At 43.5% G+C, this 21,277-nt stretch overlaps 1 protein-coding gene across 1 annotated transcript in view; it reads right to left on the reverse strand.

Moving 5' to 3' along the window:
* Positions 1–5,836: 5,836 nt before the first annotated feature.
* CCBE1 (collagen and calcium binding EGF domains 1) overlaps positions 5,837–21,277 on the reverse strand; it is a 126,022-nt gene continuing 110,581 nt past the window's right edge. Inside the window, exons 5-11 of the mRNA XM_033163933.1 lie at positions 20,143–20,280; positions 15,658–15,761; positions 10,273–10,393; positions 9,114–9,253; positions 8,990–9,025; positions 7,487–7,522; positions 5,837–6,439 (exon numbers count right to left, since the gene is read on the reverse strand). Of these exons, the coding sequence (XP_033019824.1) occupies positions 6,206–6,439; positions 7,487–7,522; positions 8,990–9,025; positions 9,114–9,253; positions 10,273–10,393; positions 15,658–15,761; positions 20,143–20,280 (809 nt within the window). The 3' untranslated portion in view covers positions 5,837–6,205. The remainder of the gene's footprint in view (positions 6,440–7,486; positions 7,523–8,989; positions 9,026–9,113; positions 9,254–10,272; positions 10,394–15,657; positions 15,762–20,142; positions 20,281–21,277) is intronic.

A 21,277-nucleotide genomic window follows, 5' to 3' on the forward strand; every position in this document is an offset into this window, starting at 1 on the left:
GTCTCCCTCCATCTCCATGCCTGTGACTTGTCAATGGAAGGAATTCTCCTAGTCCCCATGTTCAACTCTGGGTTGTATTTCAAAGTAGCACCAAATGACTTGCTTCCCCGGCCCAAGGATTTCTGCATGTGTAATGGAACATTTCCCCCTCTCCTTCCTCAAAGTGTCTGCTTAAGCCATTGTATAGGATCCCTAAATCTCTGAAGCAGATTTGGGGGATGTCATGGGGCGTATGTGCGGGGAGGAAAGTTACATTGTGCAAGCAGAAATCCTTGTGATGTTACCACTATCTATGTCCTAACCTTTATGGCCAAAGTGAACACTTCCTGTCTCTCTTATGACATCCTTTCAAATACAGTGGTACCTCGGTTTGGAACGTAATCCATTATGGGAGACTGTTTGAGTTCTGCAAGGTTTGAAAAACAAGGCGCAAAGGGTGGTCTGCAAATTTAATAGAGAAAATTGAGAAAAAATAACATATACTACTGTACACTCAGTGAAAGCCGTTCAACTTCTGAGGCGTATTCCAAAATGGAAGCATTTACTTCGGGGTTTATAGCATTCAAAAACTGAAACGTTCATCAATGGAGACGTTCAAAAACTGAGGTACCATTGTATTACATAATTGTAACATGCCTGCCCTTATTTTTTTCTCTTTTTTTAAAAATAATATTTATTGGAAGTTTTACAAAAAAAATTAAAAACTTACAAAAAACATAACTACATACATCACACATAAAAACACCTAACAACAAAACATATTAAACTATTTCTTATAACTATTAATCCTTCCTCACATTATTTTTTTCTCTAGGCTTACAGACCCACTTCCCTTTGTTAACGTTGTTGCTCTCCTATAAATCTTTCCTTATAGCTGTGGTGCCCAGAAGTAGAGAGAGGGAAGAGGAGAGAAATGCTCCATATTGGATTGATTTGCTTTAAAAAAAATTTATCCTGCCTTTCTTTCTGGAAGAATTAAATATGGTAAGAATCAGATTCGACATATACAAAGATCACTTTTCCTCTAAGACTACTATCCTTTAATGTTGCACTTCTAATGTGAGAAGGTCATGGTGGGCAACTGCTAAACACATTACATTAGGTTCCCTCAACCGGGGTGGGGGGCAGGAGCTCCATTTTAAGAAGCAGTTTGAATGCAAAGTGCTTCACGCACACAGAGCAAGCTCCTTTGAAGGAGAGCTCCCGGAGTCAACTGGCTTGCTCCTGAAGCAGAACTTCCAGAGAGGAAAATCTGTTTGGTTTCAAAATGGAGCACTTAGGCCTTGCCATTGGGGAACTCCCATGTGCAATTGATGCCAGTAGGGTTACCTTTTGCCCCACTTGCAAAAGAACAATTGGGAGTTCACTTTTAAGCTCCTGATAGTTTTTATGTGGCCATGTCTGCTTCTGCCCCACGTGTATAAGACCCCTTGCAATGTACTGGTTTAAGTGTTGGCCTAGGATCTGGGATTGTTGTTGTTGTTCAGTCGTTCAGTCGTGTCTGACTCTTCGTGACCCCATGGACCAGAGCATGCCAGGCACGCCTATCCTCCACTGCCTCCCGCAGTTTGGCCAAACTCATGCCAGTCGCTTCGAGAACACTGTCCAACCATCTCATCCTCTGTTGTCCCCTTCTCCTTGTGCCCTCCATCTTTCCCAACATCAGGGTCTTTTCCAGAGAGTCTTCTCTTCTCATGAGGTGGCCAAAGTACTGGAGCCTCAACTTCAGGATCTGTCCTTCCAGTGAGCACTCAGGGCTGATTTCTTTAAGAATGGATAGGTTTGATCTTTTTGCAGTCCATGGGACTCTCAAGAGTCTCCTCCAGCACCACAATCTGGGATATCATGCTTCAAATCCCCACTCAGCCATGACGCTCACAGGGTGACCTCGGGCCTCTCAGGGTCATTGTGAGCGTGAGGCTAAAATGGAATATAAATGTAATAATAAAAAATAAATGCACACTGTTGTGAAGCAGGGAAGGGAACAGCCTCATGGGCCAAATTGCGAGTTGTGCCTGGACTAATTAGGCTGGAGGCCCCCCCCCCCCGGCTCATTCAAATCAATGCTGCTCCCCTTGCAAATTTTCATCTTTGGTTTAGATCAACCCACCCTGAGCCCAGTCCTACTTATCCCAAGCCAAACTGGTGAACGATCATGCAATTGAGTGCAGATTCCCTATAGAAATTGAGATTGCTGTTATAGAGCTAATGCATCGTTCAGCATTACAGAAGGCAGGAGTGAGTGGAGAGAGAACCTCTGTTTTTCCAGGGACTTTAGACGGAGCTCTGCAAGCCGTAACACATTGTACTCTCCCCGATGGAGCCTGAAACTTGCGGACCAGTCCATCCAGTTTGGTGTGGGGCACTGGTGTGTACTTTGCATTTCCCCACAGAAACAAGCGGTTATCTCTAAGAACCGAGCCCACCCCTCCCTTTGTAAACCTGGCATTTCATCTATAGAGCCCCACCCTTGATCCAGGGAACCTGGGTGCTGGCTTTCTGAAGCAGCCTTTCCCAAGCAGCTGTTCTCCAGATGTTGTTGGATTCCAGAATGACCAATGGTGAGGGATGCTGGGTGTTGTGGTCCAGAAGAGCACCAACTTGGGGAGATATGGTATTAGGTGCCCATCAACTTGTGGTTCGTCATTGGCCACATGCACAAAAATGACACACTTTTGTATCTGCTTTACAGCCAAACTACACCTAACATAATTATGGCCTGAGGATTTTGTTCACACAGTTGAAGGATATCCCCCCTCCCCACTTTTTATAGTCCGCCAGTAAAAGCTGTAGCACCTGCTTGAGAAAAATAGTTTATATATGTCAGCCTGTCACAGTCACTGCCCTCCAGCAATGTGCAGTGTTTGTCTCTGCTGGCCTCTCTTCATAGACACCATTTCAAAAAGAAGTTGGAAAAGATACAAGGGAGTCAATACCAAAATAAGAAAAAATATCCTTCTTTAATTGCAAATACATTGCATAATCACAGTCACTTTTTATACTCTCTAGTACTTCATATAATCATCATAAATAATTGTGTGTTGCATAGCTTTCTAAATGTGTACAAAGGGACAAAGCTCTGTGTCTTTTATTATTACAAAAAGGGAGGAAAGTAATAAAATTATGGGTCACGTTGTTAACCTCCAGTTGCTTCCGCTCGTTTACTGTGAAATATGATCTCAAAGAGAGATTGGCCACAAATCTACTGAGAATGAGTTTGCCCCAGATCCACTCATTACTGTGAGGCATGCATGGGGAAAATTCCTAGTGAACTGTCTGCACAGTTACAGACAGTCTCAGACAGGGATTGCGTTGAGATCTCGAGGGATTACTCAAAGGTTATAGAATATTATTTCTTCCTTTCTTCTGCGTATTTGTTCATGCCAATTGGGAAATCTTTAGCAAAAACTTTTCAATGTCTGAATCTCAGCTAATTTTTAGTTACTGCTAACTATTGCAGAAGCATACACACCAAGGGGCTAAGCTGGCATATGTGCAAATCCTGTGCACTTTTAGCTAAGAGCAAGTCCCCTTGAACTCAGTGGCTCTTGCTACTATGTAAACATGCACACACAGGATCAAGCCACCTTTCTACTGAAATCAATGGAACAACTTTTAATAATGATGCTTAATCAGCAATAGATAGAATCTTTGGAATTGTGGCCATTTAAAAACACGTTCTAGGGAACTAGTATTTGTTTCTGTAGACACATTAAGCCTTTAAAAAGCAAAACAAAACCATCTTTTGACAACACAGAATATTCTCATTACACTAAACGTTGTGAATGGTTTGATTATACATTTCTTTTTGTAAAATAAGAATGGGCATGAGTCAGTCAAAGCCTGCACTTGGCTCACTCCCACTGAAAGCAATGGCACTTAAGGTCTGCTGGATCATGCCCACACTGCCTCTTCTTGCTATTCTCTTTTCATGCCTTAATTCTCTACCACCCCTTACTAAAAATCCAAGGAGCCAATCCAATTGGCCCATTGCACATGCTTTTAAGAAAAAAAAAAAAAAGCCATCGAGCGAATTCAACTAGATTCATGAGATTTCCTGAAGTACCACTAGTGATGTGAAAGCCCTAAATCAGGCATAGGCAAACTCAGCCCTCCAGATGTTCTGGGGCTACAACTCCCACTATCCCTAGCTAACAGGACCAGTGGTCAGGGATGATGGGAATTGTAGTCCCAAAACATCTGGAGGGCCAAGTTTGCCTATGCCTGCCCTTGTGCATCGCAGCCCTCAAATCAAACTTAGATTTGAGTAGGGGATGGTCTCTTCCCCCATGAGCACTAAATTGGCATTGCGTACAAGTTGCAGCCAGGGGAATATGGAAGGAGAACTTGACTACATGACTGTTTGTATTTTAACAAAGATACATGGATTACAGGCAATTTTATATTGCACCTAAAATGGGGATCATTCAAGGTCGTTGCCTCATGGCTGGAAAGTACAATTTATGAACTGGCTAATAACATTGACACTTGGCCTCTTTCCTGAACTTCACTGTTACGCTAAGAAAAAGGAAACGTCACACATTTGTAGCTACCTCTGATTGCAAATTATGCCACTGCATTTGGAACTACCAATGTGTTAGGATTTTTATTTTGTACTTTTTGCTCCGAAGCAGAATCTATTATCGAGTCCATGTTTAGACAGTTCTGGGGCTAGTTCTTGAGCTAACAAATAATACAGCTGGATTGTGTTACTATCAGTAAATGTCTCTGTAAAAAAGGGAACTGAGAAACTTTGGACAATAAAACATATAAAACTTTATACATTATCAGTGCATTTTTAAAATATTGTACAACTCTTTTTAACAGTGCAGTCTACAAATCATTTAAGCCACAGAACTAGTACCTAAGGTAGCTTATAGGTCACTCGGCTGTAGAAAATTACCCTGGTGCAGTTGAAGACCCTTGCCTACTTATGAGCACTCGTTGTTGCAGATGTAAAATTTCCTCCTTTATGCTAATTTTAGGCCATTGCATGAATGCAGAAAGTCCCATTCCTTGCCTTGCACACCCTGGATCCTTGGTGCAACGAGAGGAAGGGAGTGCCATGGTGAAGATGAGCAGGCAAACAATTATTTACAACTCCACGTACGTATGTGTCCTCACCTTCAACTCCCACCAGCATCATTATGTAGCATCAGGGAGTTGGGTGGCAAGGAAATGGAGGCCAATAGCACAGCATAATTGTTTGGGAGTGTCTCAACAGGTGGTGTACATCCAACTTGCTCCTTCAACTGAGCTCCTTTAAAACTGTCTACAATTTAAAGTCACATATACAGCAGCTGCTCCCCTACTGGAAGACAAAGGAGAATGAAATGTGTTCTGAGATGTAGAAAAATTGAATATATATACATATAATCATGGTCAACCAGTATCCTGTCCAGCCTGTAAAAGAAAAAAGGAACAGGAGGAAGGCAGTGTAGGTGGATGTTCATAGCTATATTTGCACAATCCTTCCTCTAGATGTCAGCAGAGTATGATATGGGAATCCTGGGTGACAGCCAAATTCCTGATGCCCCTTGCTCTCGAGAGTTGAGTTACACTATTAGCAGACTCATGGGATGTATCTGTTGTTAACAACCTAAGAGAGCAGCTGGATCAGAGCAAAGGTCTGTTTAGGACAGCATTCCATTCCAAATAGTGGCTGACCAGATGCGTCTGGGATGCCCACAAGCAGGGCATGAAGGTTATGGCGCTGTTCCACTTGTGTTCTGCAGCAATAGCTATTCTGAAGCACACTTCTTCTGATATGGAAGGTAATATATAGCCATCATAAACTGCTGAGCTGTAGCACATCAGGCAGCAACCAGAAGTTCCTTATCTTAGAAACAAACAACTCCATGCAGACAAAAGATAGCATGTCAAGGGAAAGTGTAGAAAGGATTGTTCCTTTCCAACTCATATGTCTTCTACCTACAATCAGGTATTGGTTTTTCGTATGCAGGTATGCAGTTCTCCACCTGCACATTCCAACAATGGATAATTCTCACTGATCACCTAGTTGGCTCTTATGGTAATTTGGTCCTGCCTGCAGTGCTAAAGTAAGGGAAGGTGGTAACTTCAGTGAATCGTGTACATTGGCCCATTTGCATGGGGCTAAACTGGGATATGTGCAAGTACGCTGGCTTAAATGACTTGTGGACCACTGCCCTGCAAAGTTTTACTCTTTCCAGGTCACAAGCTCGATTTAATGATTGCTTTCTCCATATGTTCGGGAGTCTTTTGACGCAGTCCTTTGTTTGTAATCTTCTCCGGATCCCAGATCCACTATGTCCTGATAGTTTGTAAATTCCTGAGGTAATGGAAACTCTTCAGTCGATGAATGAGTCCTGTGCCCAAACACCCGCTCTTGCAGCTCAGCAATGTCATTTCTGATGTCGGCCATCATGAGCAACAGGAAGTCAAAAGAACCCGGTGGCCCCTAGAAATATTACAGGTGTGACAATTAAGTTACTAGTCCCTCATGTTCCTAATGACTTACGGTACGTCACAGCACCAGTTTCGGATAGATTATCAAAACAGAGGCAAGGAAACTAATGAAAATTGAAGTCTGGAAAAACAACCTGTACTTGAATCTTTTCCGAATGCAAATTTCAAATAAGAAATGAGAAATGCTTCAGTGTGTAAGATTCTGTTACTCTCACTATTGTGGGCACAGAGTTGGCTTTGTATAGGAACTGAGAGTGCCTGATATGAGACGTTCAAGTCTTCACCACTTATTTCATTAAAAGAAACGTCAACAATTGTTTAAAGGGAAGAGCACAGAAGGCACTTATTGGGACTGAAAAACAGACAGATGCTCACACCTTCATACTGCTAACCATTAAACATTGTCCTCAGTCTGGAACCCCATGTGTGCTTCAGAGTAGTTCCAAAGCATAAATGAAGACTGTTCCAACTGATTGCAAAGGGATACAGGCATGGGAGAGACTATGCCACCCATACAATTATCAGCAGCCCTGGAAGGCAGGGGTCAGTTTTTCAGTGCTCCCATGCCCAATGCATTTGTCTGGATGGGGCAATTGCGAGGTGCAGATTTTGGTCACTGTAGCTGTTAATATTAGTATATTTAACAGTGATGTAGGAAAAAGAAATACATGAAGCATCCCTTCATTTCATGCTGTTATGGGTGGTATCCAGCTAAACAGTTATGGTAGGACAAGCACTTTGGGCTTTCCTTTCCCCGTGCACCTCCTAAATTTGATCTGGGGGATTGGGAGCAATCCTGCAACAGATTTAGAAGCACATGAAGGGCTACACAGAGAGAGGAGAGGGAGGGGAAGTTATGTTGTGTAGCTCAACGGGTTTATGCTAGTGGAATTGTTTAGTTGAATACCTCCTCTTTATGTTGTAACATAGAATTGAAGAGTTGGAGGGTCGTCTATCTAGTCCAACCGGTAGTAAGTAAATAAACATTTGGAATTGGATAAATAAATAACATTGCATTGCAATTGCATAGGATACTTACCGGTGCTCCTTTTTCTCCTGGTGCCCCTCTGTCACCCTGTAACAAACATCATTTTCATTGATTAAAACAGAACCATAACTTGGAGACCTATTCCATCCTTCTAAAGCAACCTGCATCAAAATATCCCTTTGACTCTGTAGAGGCCTCATCTCACTTTAACCATCCAAAATCACTTATTGTGTTATCCTATGCACGTCTACTCAAAAGCTGGTCTCATTGAATTCAGTGTGTATATAGGCTAGTGTATAAAGGATGGTAGCATTAGAACAGATTAATTTAGGTGTCAATCAAGATGCATTTGTTTTCTCAGGCATATGAAACTGGTTGAGAAGTGGGTTGCTGCTTGATTGCAATGTAGTTTCTTTCATATTTTGATGTTTCATTTATGATACTTATTTTAAATTGGTGTTTCCCCCACCCACCCACCCCTACTATGGATTTGTATATTTTTAATATACTGTATTGCTATCTAACAACATGGAAACCTTTAAGTTGAAGGCCAGAAAACAAATTCAATAAACAAAAGTCTAAATAATCATTCAAACCACACATTAAGTGATCTGAAAAGTTACACTTGAAGCAAAGGTTAAGCGTTTGAACATCCTACTGAGTTCAATGGGACTTTCACTAGGTGTACTTCTAGTTACAGGTGGAAGTCTGAAGAAGTGTGCATGCACACGAAAGCTCATACCAAGAACAAACTTAGTTGGTCTCTAAGGTGCTACTGGAAAGAATTTTTTGTTAGGTGTACTTCTGACTGAGTTCAGTAGGGCTCTCACACTACTAAGTGTGAAGCCTTGATTTCATTTACTGTTTGTTACATATCAAAGTTAAGTATCATATTTCCAATCACATTTTTTTTTATCTGTTGTAAGTAATCAACAAATTGAACCAAGGTTTGATGATTATTCCAGTGCAGGGAAAAACTCTGAAACAACTTCTCCCCAAAAGCCAAATCCATCTGTATTGGGAATAGTTCCAATCAAATGAACAATAGATTCATTTACACCCTAGATGTAGGCTAAAAATGTTTCCAATTAATCTAACAGATGGACAATATTATGACAGCATGGAACCTTCAACTTCAAGACATATCTAAGGAGATATGGTCCTGATTTGTGATAAAAGATAAACTGCAATGCTCAGTAGGATGGATTTGTGACTCCATTACTGTATCAGGATTTGGGACTGCAGCTGTCCTGAGCTTGGGAGATATCAGGGATATCAGGTGGAGATTCAGCCTGTACATGACCATCAAACTGCTTAGGAAGGAATAACAGCAAAACAAGCTTTGTCAGCAGGCAGGCCGTGTTGTACGCCTGATTCATACAGAAGCTCCCTTGCAAGGCACTCTCACACTACTCAGCCACAAGGGGGCTCTGCTTGTTGTTTCTTGGGATAGGCTAGCTTTACTGCTGCCTTCCTTCTGCCTTCCAATTAGTTGGGAGCTGGGAGCAACATTTCACAAGACACATGCTAGAGGGGAAAAAATTGCTTGCTCACCTTTGCTCCATCTCTTCCTGGTGCTCCCGGAGGACCCTGAAAAACAAATCCACAGTCCTTATGAACATGCAATAACACAACCAATACGCTGCATGCATTTATGGAATGGAGGTGCAATACTGACCACGGGGCCCCTTCTGCCCTGTTTAATATGGGACAGGTCTGGAGAGGGTCCCATAGGCCCCATTGCTCCTCTAGGACCTGGCAGACCTGGAGGGCCAGGAGATCCAGGAAATCCAGGGCTCCCTTGCGGACCTGTGGCACCTGCAATAAAAGGGAGATGGTTAAGGCTGTCAGTGGGTTCATATATGTGGCTGGTGAATGGGGGCTGACTTGGGACAACAACGGGGAGGAGCAGCACCCCTACTTTAGCTTGTATCTCAATTGCTGGGAGACTAACCAGAAGCCCAAAGGTTTGCACCATCTGCCTTGTATCTTGACCAAAATAAGATCAATTTCAGCTCAAATATTATGATGCAATTACATTGACAAAAAACAAAAACGAAACAAAAACAAAACACACAACAACCACATTATTGATTGACTGCATTTTCTCCAAGGAGCTCAAGGAGGCTTATATGTTTCTCCCTGCTCCCTCATTTAATCCCCACAACAAGCCTGTGTGGTAGGCTAGGCTGGGAGAGAGTGACTGGTCCAAGGTCACACACCGAGCTTCATGGCTGAGTGCAGATATGAACCCTGGTCTCCCAGTTCCCAGTCCGACACTCTAACCACTATACCACACTGACTCTAATGACGTGCTTTATTACGTGGTATTAATCGTAGTACTTTAATGCTGATTCTGAATGTGTTTTTATTACTTTGTATTTCACAATGATGTTTTTAAAATGTTGCGAGCTGTCTTGATTCCCAGCTTGCAGGGAAGGTGGGATAGAAATGCAATAAATGGAATCTTTCTATGTCTCCTGCATAACTGCATATAAAGAGCACAAAGAGTGAGATCTGACAGGTTGAGCTTGGAAAGGAAAGTTGAGAAACCTTTCTGTATCCCCAGTCCAAAGATTCACTAATCACTAAACAAATATATAGCTTGGGAATGGAATATTTTCAGTTAGGAGAGGAGGTGAGGAAGAATCAAGATTGCAGCACCTTGGACAGCTCCTGGGATGGGATAAACCAGATGGAACAAGGCACGCTTTGAGACTCTTAACTGTGTGTGTTTGTGTGGATGCATGGTTGTTCCTCCTCTAAGCTCCTTGTACGCATGGTAGTATACAAATATGATAAACATAAAAATTAGTTTAACTACTTTACTGCTTTACCTGGAGGACCCTGATCACCTGGCTGTCCAGGAGGACCGGGTATTAATGTATTGGATGCAAGTACTTTTTCCCCTGTGATTGGTTTGCTGAGGTCAGCAGCATTATTTGGCAACAAAGCAACCTGCAAGAAATAAAGCACCATAAACCATTAGCCACGCAGCATATTCAGTGACATCTAGTTGAGTTTTTGTTGCATATGACTTGGAAGACAGCATAAAATGAACCTTCAGTTCATGACCCAGCTACTAATTCCATCAGTCTATCCTCTGAAAAAGCCATGGTGCTACACTTGGATTGGGGAGCTCACTGCTCTTTGATGGGTCGCTCAAGGCACAATCCTAACCCCTGGCCACCAGGGGTTGGATGAAGTGGCGTGGCTGGCCCTGCATCCACAGACTTGGAACTTGCACCTGCCATAGAGGAAGGTCGGGGTCAGGAAAAATGCCCCTTTTCTGAGCCAGTTCCTAGGCTGGAACAGAAAAGAGGCCCGGATCAGGTCTACTGGCATCATGTGATAGCAGCATGGTAGGCACAGGAGCCTCTCTGCTCCAAACCATTCTTAAGAACTTTCTGTGGGCAGATACTGGTGTCAGCTCCTTCTTGCCACTTCGGAAAGTGTACTGGGTCACTTTTCTCTGACAGAGCTTCTCTGTTGGTGGTTGAGCTTCCTTCATGGCAGAGGTCAGTGGAGCCCAGCAGAGTTCTGGACGTGGCGGATCAGGGGCTTGATTTGTGCTGTCCCCTATTCTCTCTCCACCACCTGATCTACCTCACAGAGTTATTGTGAATGGGCAGCTTCAAGGAAGCAAAAAATACCCAAACATGAAGTAGTGGACAATAGTCTGGAATTAATAGCTTTACCTTTTGTACCTGGGTATATACGCTGCAACACTATATATACACACACACACACACACACACACACACACACACACATATATATTATATATATATATATATACACACACACACACACACATATACATATACATATACATATACATATACATATACATATATATATATATATATAGTGTTGCAGCGTATATACCCAGGTATATACCCTTCTCACCAAATATGAATGGTGTATGGTGTGTGTACAGTACATGTAAGTTTATTAAAAATAAATAAATCTCTGGCTGCCGCTTCAGAGTTCTTAAAGAGACGTATGTTATCCTACATATGAGCACTCTGGATAAAGAGAGAATGTATTTTGATTAAACATAGGCAAGCATAAAAACTAAAGTGAAAATTCACCCCTTAGTTTTTCACAGGGACAGATTCTAGACTCATTCCTGGATTCAAATTCCGGCTGAATAGTAGTAGTAGTAGTAATTACTGTCTGCTCTGACTTGCAGTCCCCACCCCCAAAGTCTTCAGCAGAGCTCTTATTCAACCTTCTTACAGCAGATTGCTTAAACCAGGGGCCTGAAACCTGCAGCCACCCAGAATCCTTTTTATTCCAGCCTCCATTATCCTCAGCCAATGCAGCCACTGTGGCCAATGATCAGGGATGATGGGAATAATGAACACTCTGTTGGATTACACCAAACAGAGGTGCCAGAGACTGAACCTGGAATCTTCCGCATTCAAAGCACTGAGCTATGGTGTTTTCCCTTCCAAGGGCTCAGAATACTTACAGGATGAGAACATTTTCTCCCCCTGCAATTTTAGTTTTATAGCCAACTCATTTATTTATCTCGAACAGATAAGACAGGCACTTTCATAAAGGACACATAGGGGCAACAGATGCCAACCTGCAAATTCAACCTGGCCCTGAAGCTCATGCAATGTATGCTAAACCACCCACCCACTCCTGTCTGCTCTGTCTTCACTATCTCATGGTCAGAAGCATCTGCCCTGTGCTTTGATGATGAATATTATTATCTTAGCCAGACATGAGCATGCACTGATCTAATTTCCATTCCATTCCACTTTCTTGATTCAGGCTTGGAATCGCTCTTGAAAATGATCTCACTCCCAAGTCTCTCTTCATGCATGAACCTTTCTCCATAAAGAAACAAAATACCTCCCTACAATATTTTCAAAAGGGACAATAGTCACGGAAATGAGATCTAACCCCCGCCATGGCCTGCATTACATGTTGTACTTTTGAAGAAGTTCCGTGCGGAAACCGTTGCTCAGTTGGCTTGACGATGGATCGCCTGGGTCCAGGCTAACACTTATTTCTAATTAAATGCATACTTACATGTATCTGCGCAAGCAACATGTGCAATGAGAGCTATTCCACACATGGGAATGCTTGCATGCCTGGATTGCCTGCTATTTATTTCTTTTGGCAAAGGGCTCTCTCTCTGACTAGTTTTGCAACTCTGTCGAGGGGGATGATGGGGAAAAAGGTTTTTTTTTAAAAAAATTGTATCTCTGAGGAATTATTTCCATTATATCTGCATAGAATCCCCGAGTGCTGCAGAGAATCATGGGACACCATTTTGGGCAGCCATAGGCAAACTCGGCCCTCCAAATGTTTTGGGACTACAATTCCCATCATCCCTGACCACTGGTCCTGTTAGCTAGGGGTGATGGGAGTTGTAGTCCCAAAACACCTGGAGGGCCGAGTTTGCCTATGCCTGATTTAGGGCTTGCTTCACGGTGGCTCTTCTCCAGGTGTATCGGGATTTCTTCTGATATAATGTGAGCTGAGAACGGGACCTGGAAAACATACCAAGCGCTCCACACTGCAGGGAGAGATCGTGATTAGAAGCAAGCTGTGTTCCAGGGAAATTTGCCTACCACTGCTGATATTCTATCCAACGAAAAGGAGCTACTCTGGGCTCCTTTGGGAGGAAAGGTGGGATTAAATTTAGCAAATAAATGCATACATACACAGTAAACTTCTGAGAACTCCAGAACCATCATGTCCATCAGGCAGCAGCTGAGCTCAAATACCTCTCTATTATTTTGCAGCCCCATTTGCACTGTACACACACCATTCACTGCAAGCTCTTTCTTATCTCCCCATACTGCTCCAAACCCAGCACTGTAGTGTCATTCTGGTGCATTTTCTTGCGGGTAGGGAAATGGTGGCTTCTGGAACACCCCAGAACATCTACTGCCACCCGAAAAGCCCCCCAAACATATTAGGAATCCTGCCCCGCTTGAAATCACTCCAAATTTCAGCTGCCTTTTGCCCCACCCTCCAAGATTCCAAGCCTAGAGTTCGAAGATTCACACTTCAAGCTTAGCCTCACATCATGCTATCAGATTCCTGATGATATTGGCCAGGGTGAGTTTCTCTTGCATGAGATAAAACACAATACAGTTCCCTTGCGGATTTTTCTTTTTTGAAGGTTTTACAGAATAAAATTGGCTCCATAGTATTATATTAAAACAAAATAACAAAACCCTGGAAAAGGACTCTTCCTCTTCTGTCCTCTAGCTAGATAGCAAGATCCACCACACCTAATCTATTTTTCCAAACAATCCCATGCAAAACACACACGACAACCTTCACAAAACTCAAGTTTTCACATGTGTCTCGGTTATGGGTGGTTTTTATTTTATTTTATAAAAAAGATAATCACCTTGTGTCGGGAGAAAAATGATGATGTAGATACCCCCCCTAGCAATCTGTCACATTATATAGCTTTGAAAGGAATGTTTGCCCATAAAATAATCTAGAACTGATTGTCATAAAGAAAACATAGCATCCATGCTCTTCCCTTTCAGGATTTAACCTCTCCTACGTCAGAAAATAGTGTGTGAAAAATATTTACAGCTCAACTTCATTAAGTGGGATTCTATTAATGTACCTCTCCCCCGCAAATATGGTAAATACAAAATGTGATTAAACTGATTCTTGTAAAACTGGCCGCTCAACTGGAAGGGACCAATAATCTGGTTCTAGGACTACTGGTACTCATTGCCCTAAATTAAGATTATTCTTCTGAACTATCTTTTATGAAAACACATCCCCAAGTGACTGTGTTTCTTTAAGCCTCCAAGGAACTAAGATTGCACCATTTCCCTAGAAGACAAGTTCACTTGCTGAATTTCTATATCTGGGTTTATTGTTCTGCAGCAAACCTATGAAATACTGTATCTTATTTAGAAACTTCGTTCTGGCCAAGCCCATTATGTCTTTCTTCTCAACTCTTGTCAGCGGTGTAGCTTGCTGCTCGGGTGCCTGGTGTGGTGCACACATCCTGCAGCCAGGGGCGGGGTGAGCTGGCCATGGGGGCGGAGCACGCTGCATGGATCCTCTTCGCCGCCTCCCCCTCAGCCGTAGGGCGGCTGAGGGAGAGGCGGAGGGCAGATGCAAGTCCCATGCTGCTGTTTCAGGCAGCGTGGAGCCAGCAGGCACCCAAGCCACCATGTGCGACGTACCTCCACTTCAGACTCTCCCCTTGTTACTAAGTGAATTTTTAATCAGGTGTTCTGGGTCAAATTACCATGCACCCCACCTGTCCCTCTGAGGTCTGTCTGTTATTGCCCTTCCCTTTGATTAATAATCTGGGGACTTCTTAGTAACGGGAGTTTTCCTGTCCAGCGGCCGTGGCCGGTTATATCCACTGCTCTGGGCTTCAGGGGTTAACCTCTCCTTTGCCTACAGTTCGGGGTCTCTCTTTATTAGATCCCCTCACTATATCAGTTGACTAAGCCCTCTTAGCAACTCTGTGGCAATACCAGGTTTTCCGCCCGCTAGCCCATCCTGAGGGAACTCTAAGACACAAACTATTGCCTTTCAGGTTAGTTTTGCCCTTTCCCTGAGTTCCCCTCCTCAAGAGCCTATATAACTCGCTGGACCAAAAGAACGACGATATTTTCTTGGCTCAACAACAAGAGATCTTTATTTATTACAGAGCATAACGGTTTCAGTATTGGTTCATCAGCTTAGTTTCTTAACAGTGTAGATTCTTCCTTTCAGCAACATAAGCACATCTTCAACAATCCTAACCTAACCTAAACCTAACCTGGCCCCACACCCTCCTTCTTCAGTCACCACTCTCCCTCACACTCTCACTCACACTCTCCCTCTAACGGCTGCTCCCTCCTTTTAAATAGCGGAATGTCCCGCCTCCCAAGGGGTGTCTGCCACTCAAACTGGGGAGCCCATTAACTCTTAAAACTCCGTGGGTCTCCGAACAGCCCCTAACTTATATCTGATTCATTACACCATGTCACTCCCAGGAGAGACGCGCGGCTCGGGCACGCTGCAGGCCCTGCGATAGGTGCGGGCCCCCGGGGTGTGGTACCCAGTGCCAGACGTGTTTCATTACATTTGTTGACTGAACTAAAAAGTTTTTCTTAGCCCATTTTATAAAAAATAAAAAAATAAACTCTTTTTTTGTCATTTTGTCACCCCTCTCAGTGATGACACACGGGGCCCACCGCACCCCCCTCCTCCGCCACTGACCCTTGTACCTTTTGTTTCAGTTGCAACACTGTCTGCTTGATTTGATAGAACTCTTTGCAAGAGGCACAGCAGGCCCCTGGTTTCACCACGTTATCAGCCTTCTCAGAAAACCCTGCAAAAAAGGGGGAAAAGAGAGAGAAAGCAAATATTCCAATGCATTCCCCCCCCCCCAAGAGGGAAGAAAACAAAGCAGGGAAGAGAAATGCCAAAGAAAGCTGTGCTGGGGTGATGAGCCTTTGAAGTTTTCCTTCCTGGCCATTCCGTGAGAGGAAGAGGTGCCCTCGGTATTAACAACCTTTCCCAGTTGTGAATCACCATGAAAGGCTGCACAGATCCAGCGTAAGCTCGCTGCAAACAGTCTTAGCAGCAGCTGTTTCCAGTTAGCAGGTCTTAATGCCCTTTTGTAAAACTCTTTTTATATCTTGTGGGGGAGGGGAGAGTGTTTACCTCTCTACTTTTATCTGAGTCTTTACTGTACGGGACCCACAGTGATTTATAATCCCCCTTCAAGGGCCAATTTTTGTATGCTGTAAATTGTGCAAATATCTCACGCAGCGAGACCTTTTGCTTGCAATTTGCACAAAGCCGGCCTTTATCACCACTGGTTATGTTTGCTGTGCAATGGGACGCTTAATGGCAGAAAGGGTCAGAGCCACAATCGCAAAAAAACAAAAAGTAACCCTGAAATGTCTACTGGTACATTGCCGGAGCCACTGAAATGAAGAGAATAACAAGAGAACGCAAGAAGTATCAGAATAAGGCACTCTTTACAGAACTTTAAATCTTTAGTAAAGGCACAATATACTCAGTGCTTTTCTTCTGGAAAAAAAGTTGCTGGTGCTGTGTACCCTGGAGTACAGAAAAAAAGCACTGAATGTACTTATTAATTCTTATTATCGGCACCAATCAGGTTGAGGCTAGAGGTAAATTGGGGGCAAAGGAGGGACTTTTCTTCGTTGGAGGTACAGTCGTACCTTGGATCTCGAACGCCTTGGCTCCTGAACAATCAAAACCTGGAAGTGAGTGTTCTGGTTTTTGAACATTCTTTTGGAAGCCGAATGTCCAAGTGGGCTTCCACGGCTTCCAATTGGCTGCAGGAGCTTCCTGCAGCCAATCAGAAGCCGCGCTTTGGTTTCTCAACGTTTTGGAAGTCGAACGGACTTCCGGAATGGATTCTGTTTGACGTCCAAGGCACGACTGTATTTTAACAGAAGCAGGAACCATCTGCCAGGGATGCTACATATTTGCATCCTGAACTGCTCAGCCTGGATAGCTCAGTTGGTTAGAGCGTGGTGCTGATAACACCAAGGTTGCAGGTTTGATCCCCGTATGGGACAGCTGCATATCCCTGCATTGCAGGGGGTTGGACTACGTGATCTTCCAATTCTATGATTCTATGCAGGTCCTGCATGCAACAGGGATGATCTACAAGTTCTCCTCCCCACCTGATTCTATGAGGTTTTCTCAATAGTTTGCCCTTCCCCCGACAAGCCACAAGTTTCCTTGCCAGGGTCTGAGGCCCAGAACTAACTTGCACCCCCCCTGTGCTGCTTGCACAGAAGAAGTAATGGCACGCAGGAGCTGCTGGAAATTTAAGGCACAGCAGCCTGTGACATTCACCAGAACCCTACAAAGGCATCAGTTAAGCCCCACAACTTGCACAGGCAGCAGCCGAGGTCATAACCCAAGGATGCGGTCTGCAAAAAGGTGAGAATCAGATAAAGGAGGGCAGAGGCCATAAAGCAGTTGTAGCTTCCTGGCCAGTAGCAAAATGTTTAGGGCTGTTTTCACTTGGTTCCCGGCAGCAAAGGCTAAAGCTTGCAATGGGTGACCTGACGGATTGCAGGTATAGGGATCAGTTTATCTTCCACAACGTATCTTTGGCAAAGGAGTCAACAGCAAGGCAGAGGCACTTCATCTGCCAAGGAAGGCCACTTGCACCAACACCAGAGCAAGTCAAGTGGCATTTCCTGATCCTTATAAAAGCTTGAGGGAGAGGCTTACTTCCTGTTCTTAGCAAGTAGGACACTGTAGCCAGCAAGAACATGGTCCAATGAATATTTGCTTCTTGTACTCATAGAGGCTGTGGGAAGGATTCCTACATTGCAAGGGGTTGGACTAGATGACCCTCGGGGTCCCCGGAAATTCTATGATTCTATGAAACCACTGAACCCAGTAAGAGTCACACAGTCACAGGAGAAGTAGAGCCTGCCCCCACCCCCAGCCATGTAGGAAAGATGGGCAGGAACTAATGAGGGCCTAGTCGTACAAAACCACATCTTTTCCACACCTGCTAAGCTCTTCCATCTCCCGCACGAGGACTGAACTTCAGCATACAACAGATGCAATGCAAATGCAAACTCTGCTTTCCCCGAAAGTTGAATTGTTTTTCCAGACAGTGAGGGGATGAAATAAGTCAATGCTCCTAGGCTTTCTTCCACAGTGTTGAGTACTGGAAACTCTGTTTTAATAAAAACAGAAGCTGAGGCTCTCAAAGGTCTGTACCATACTCTACAGAAGAAGTGTGAAGGACTGAGGGGCTTCTGAATTATTTGCCACCTCCCTGACAGCGAAACCGGGCTCCCAGAATGCATTTCTCTTCCGCATATGAAGCTGATGTCGCAGACAAGCTGAACTATTCTTCCTTTGTGAAGTCAGCTGAAGCTACCTAAGTGCCGTGTGTGTGTGTGTGTGTGTGTGTGTGTGTGCGTGCTATCATTACTGAAAATGTGGTCCTTTCTTGTCTGAAGATAGACAATAAGAAAATGAGCCCAGCAGCAGCAACAGCAGCAACAGCAGCAGCAACAGCAGCAACAGCAGCAGCAGCAGCAGCAGCAGCAGCAGCAGCAGCAGCAGTTCCTAAGATAATAATACTGTTTGATGGGGCAGTACATTTGCTTGAAGTTCTTAGGTGGGATTCACCTAGCCAGCCCCATTAGCAGAACCCCTGCTCAAGGCCTTCCATTTGCACAGTGAGGATTTTGTGCTCCCATGGGCTTCCCATACCCCCACAATGGGCCACTGAGGGGTCCTGAGAACCCCCAAAACAGCACATGGTGGTGGGGGAGTAGGGAGACCTATTCAGCTGGCAAATGGAAAAGCTTGAGCAGATGAAACAATGCAAAGAGCACAATGTTGAATTCTACCCATTGTTTCCATGTTGAGTGCCTCTATGTTTTCCCCCCACCCCACAAGGCTTATGTTATCACCTGTCTTGTATTATCTGCCATTGGTTTTCATTTGATTATGTGGCTATGCCGTGCCCTCTCGACAATATGCAATAGCATCTTCATGTCACAAAGATGGTCCATTTCTTTGGTGTCCCTCCCCATATTCAAACCTGCAGCTCAAATTCACAGATGGCTAAGGGCAGCAGACAGCTTTCATCCCTCTGGCGCTGTAAAATAAACACACACTAATTCATTTTCTCCATCCTGTGTGTTATCTTTGGAGATTGGGTGAGATACTGGTGTTGTGTTGTTTTTTTTAATTAAAAAAATCAGTATATTATTAACATTGTAAGAAAGAATTTATCAGACGATCTGCCTAAACTCCACTGCAATTTAAGCCAGCTATTTTGGAAAGGTTATTGCAATGTAAATGGTTTTTTGTAGGCTGGCAATGGCGCATGAACTTCTATCTGCCACAAGATGGCATTCCTAAGCAGATTGTTTCAAACAGTAGACTTAAGAGTCAGAGGGAGAAAACCCTGTTATCATGTATGGTGGACTGGAATACTAGCTAGAAACAACTCATACATTGTGACTGCAGACCATAGGTGAATACTGCTGTTTATTCCTGTGAATAAGGAATCTTAGCAGGTGTTGCCATTTAGCCAGTTTTCATGACAATTTATACCTGCTTAAAATGTTTCTTCTGCATAGCTATTAAAGGTGCAGAAACTCTGTCACCTGGCCACTCGGTTTTGCAAAGCTGGATTTAAAAAAGGAGGCTCAAGAAGAGTACTTTTGGGATCTTAGACATTCAAACATTATGGGGATCCTCTACCCTCAAAATGTCTGTAAGGAACTGATTCTCTGCTTTTTTGTGACTTGCTGGACAAGAACAAGGTTTAGCTAGTCTCGTTTTCTTACTGGGGAAGGGAAACTGAAGTCAGCCAAGAAAGGACCACATTTTCAGTAACAACAGCTGACACACCAGGGACATAGATAGCTTCAGCTGACTTCACAAGGCAGAATAGTTCAGCTTGTCTATGACTTCAGCTTCATATGCAGAAGAGCAATGCATTCTGGGAACCCAGCTTCACCAGGAATGGCTGAGAGCCGTGTGGTCTGAACTGGAACAACCAGCTGAGAAGGTAACGGCAAGAGGTCTGAATCAACTGATCTGGAGGCAAAAATATGCAATTTTGACAGCACCTCCTTCTGAGCAAAGGTCTTTAGGCTTGAAGCTTTTCACTGATTTTATCAGTGCACAGTGTGCACAGTAGACCCCTTTGTGCCAGAATAATTGAAGAAACAGCAATGTAATACCTTTCTCTCCTTTGGTGCATGTTTTCCCATCATCTTCACGTATGTACCCCTCATTACATTCACACCGATAGCTGCCAAGGGTATTGACACAGATGTGGGGGCAGAGAGGCTCGCTGCTTGTGGCACACTCATCGATATCTGAAAGAGGATGGATGCCGCGGTGGGTTAAAAAAAGGGAGGGAACTATCAGAAATAAAGGTTTCCTAAAACCGTTGCATTAATTGAACTTGATTAGTGAGGGACTGCTGCTCAGTGGAACTATGTGTTGCATGCAGCAGATTCCAAACTCAACTCTCAACCCCCAGCATCTGCTGTTCAAAGGTTCAGGCAGCAGGTGATGAGAAATACCTCTTAAGTTGATGGAGAGATAGTGACAGCCAGGTTAGAAAAGAACCTGTGACCCTCTAGATTAGGGATGGAGAACATATGGTCCTCCAGATCGATGTTGGACTCTGAACTTCCACCATCCCTCACCGTTGGCCATGTTGGTGGAGGCAGCATCTGAATTAATCTGAATTAACTATGTAAACGTTTGGAAAGAAATAAAAGAAGATCTGCAAATTTGGAGTAGAATGCAATTGTCATTGCTGGGTAAAATTTCAGTCTTAAAAATGAATATACTCCCAAAGATGCTATTCCTATTTCAGACAGTACCTATAGTTAATGACATCTGAAATTTTAAGGAATGGCAGAAAGATCTATCTAAGTTTATTTAGCAGGGAGAAAAACCCAGGATAAAACATAAAATGATGATTGATACTAAAGAGAGGTGGTTTTGCCCTGCCTGACGTACAATTATATTTTGGCGCATGATGTTTATGTTGGTTGAAAGAATGGATTTTACTAAAGAACAGATACCTATTTGACTTGGAAGGGCATTATCTAAAATTTGAGTGGCATATGCGTCCCTGTGGTATGGGAAGGCCAAGATATATGAGAGTTTATCAAACTACTTAATTAAGAAAAACCTGTATGGGGAAAATACAAAAACTTATTAGAAAGGAAAACACCAATGTGGCTGTCACCAACAGAAGCCCTTGCAAGGAAAAATAATAATATACAGAAAAATTGGAGTACATATAGAGACTTGCTAACTTCTGTTGTTATTAACCCCACAAAAATGCTTCTGGATTTT

The sequence above is a fragment of the Lacerta agilis genome, chromosome 11 (genome assembly GCF_009819535.1).
Source record: "Lacerta agilis isolate rLacAgi1 chromosome 11, rLacAgi1.pri, whole genome shotgun sequence".
NCBI lineage: Eukaryota > Metazoa > Chordata > Lepidosauria > Squamata > Lacertidae > Lacerta > Lacerta agilis.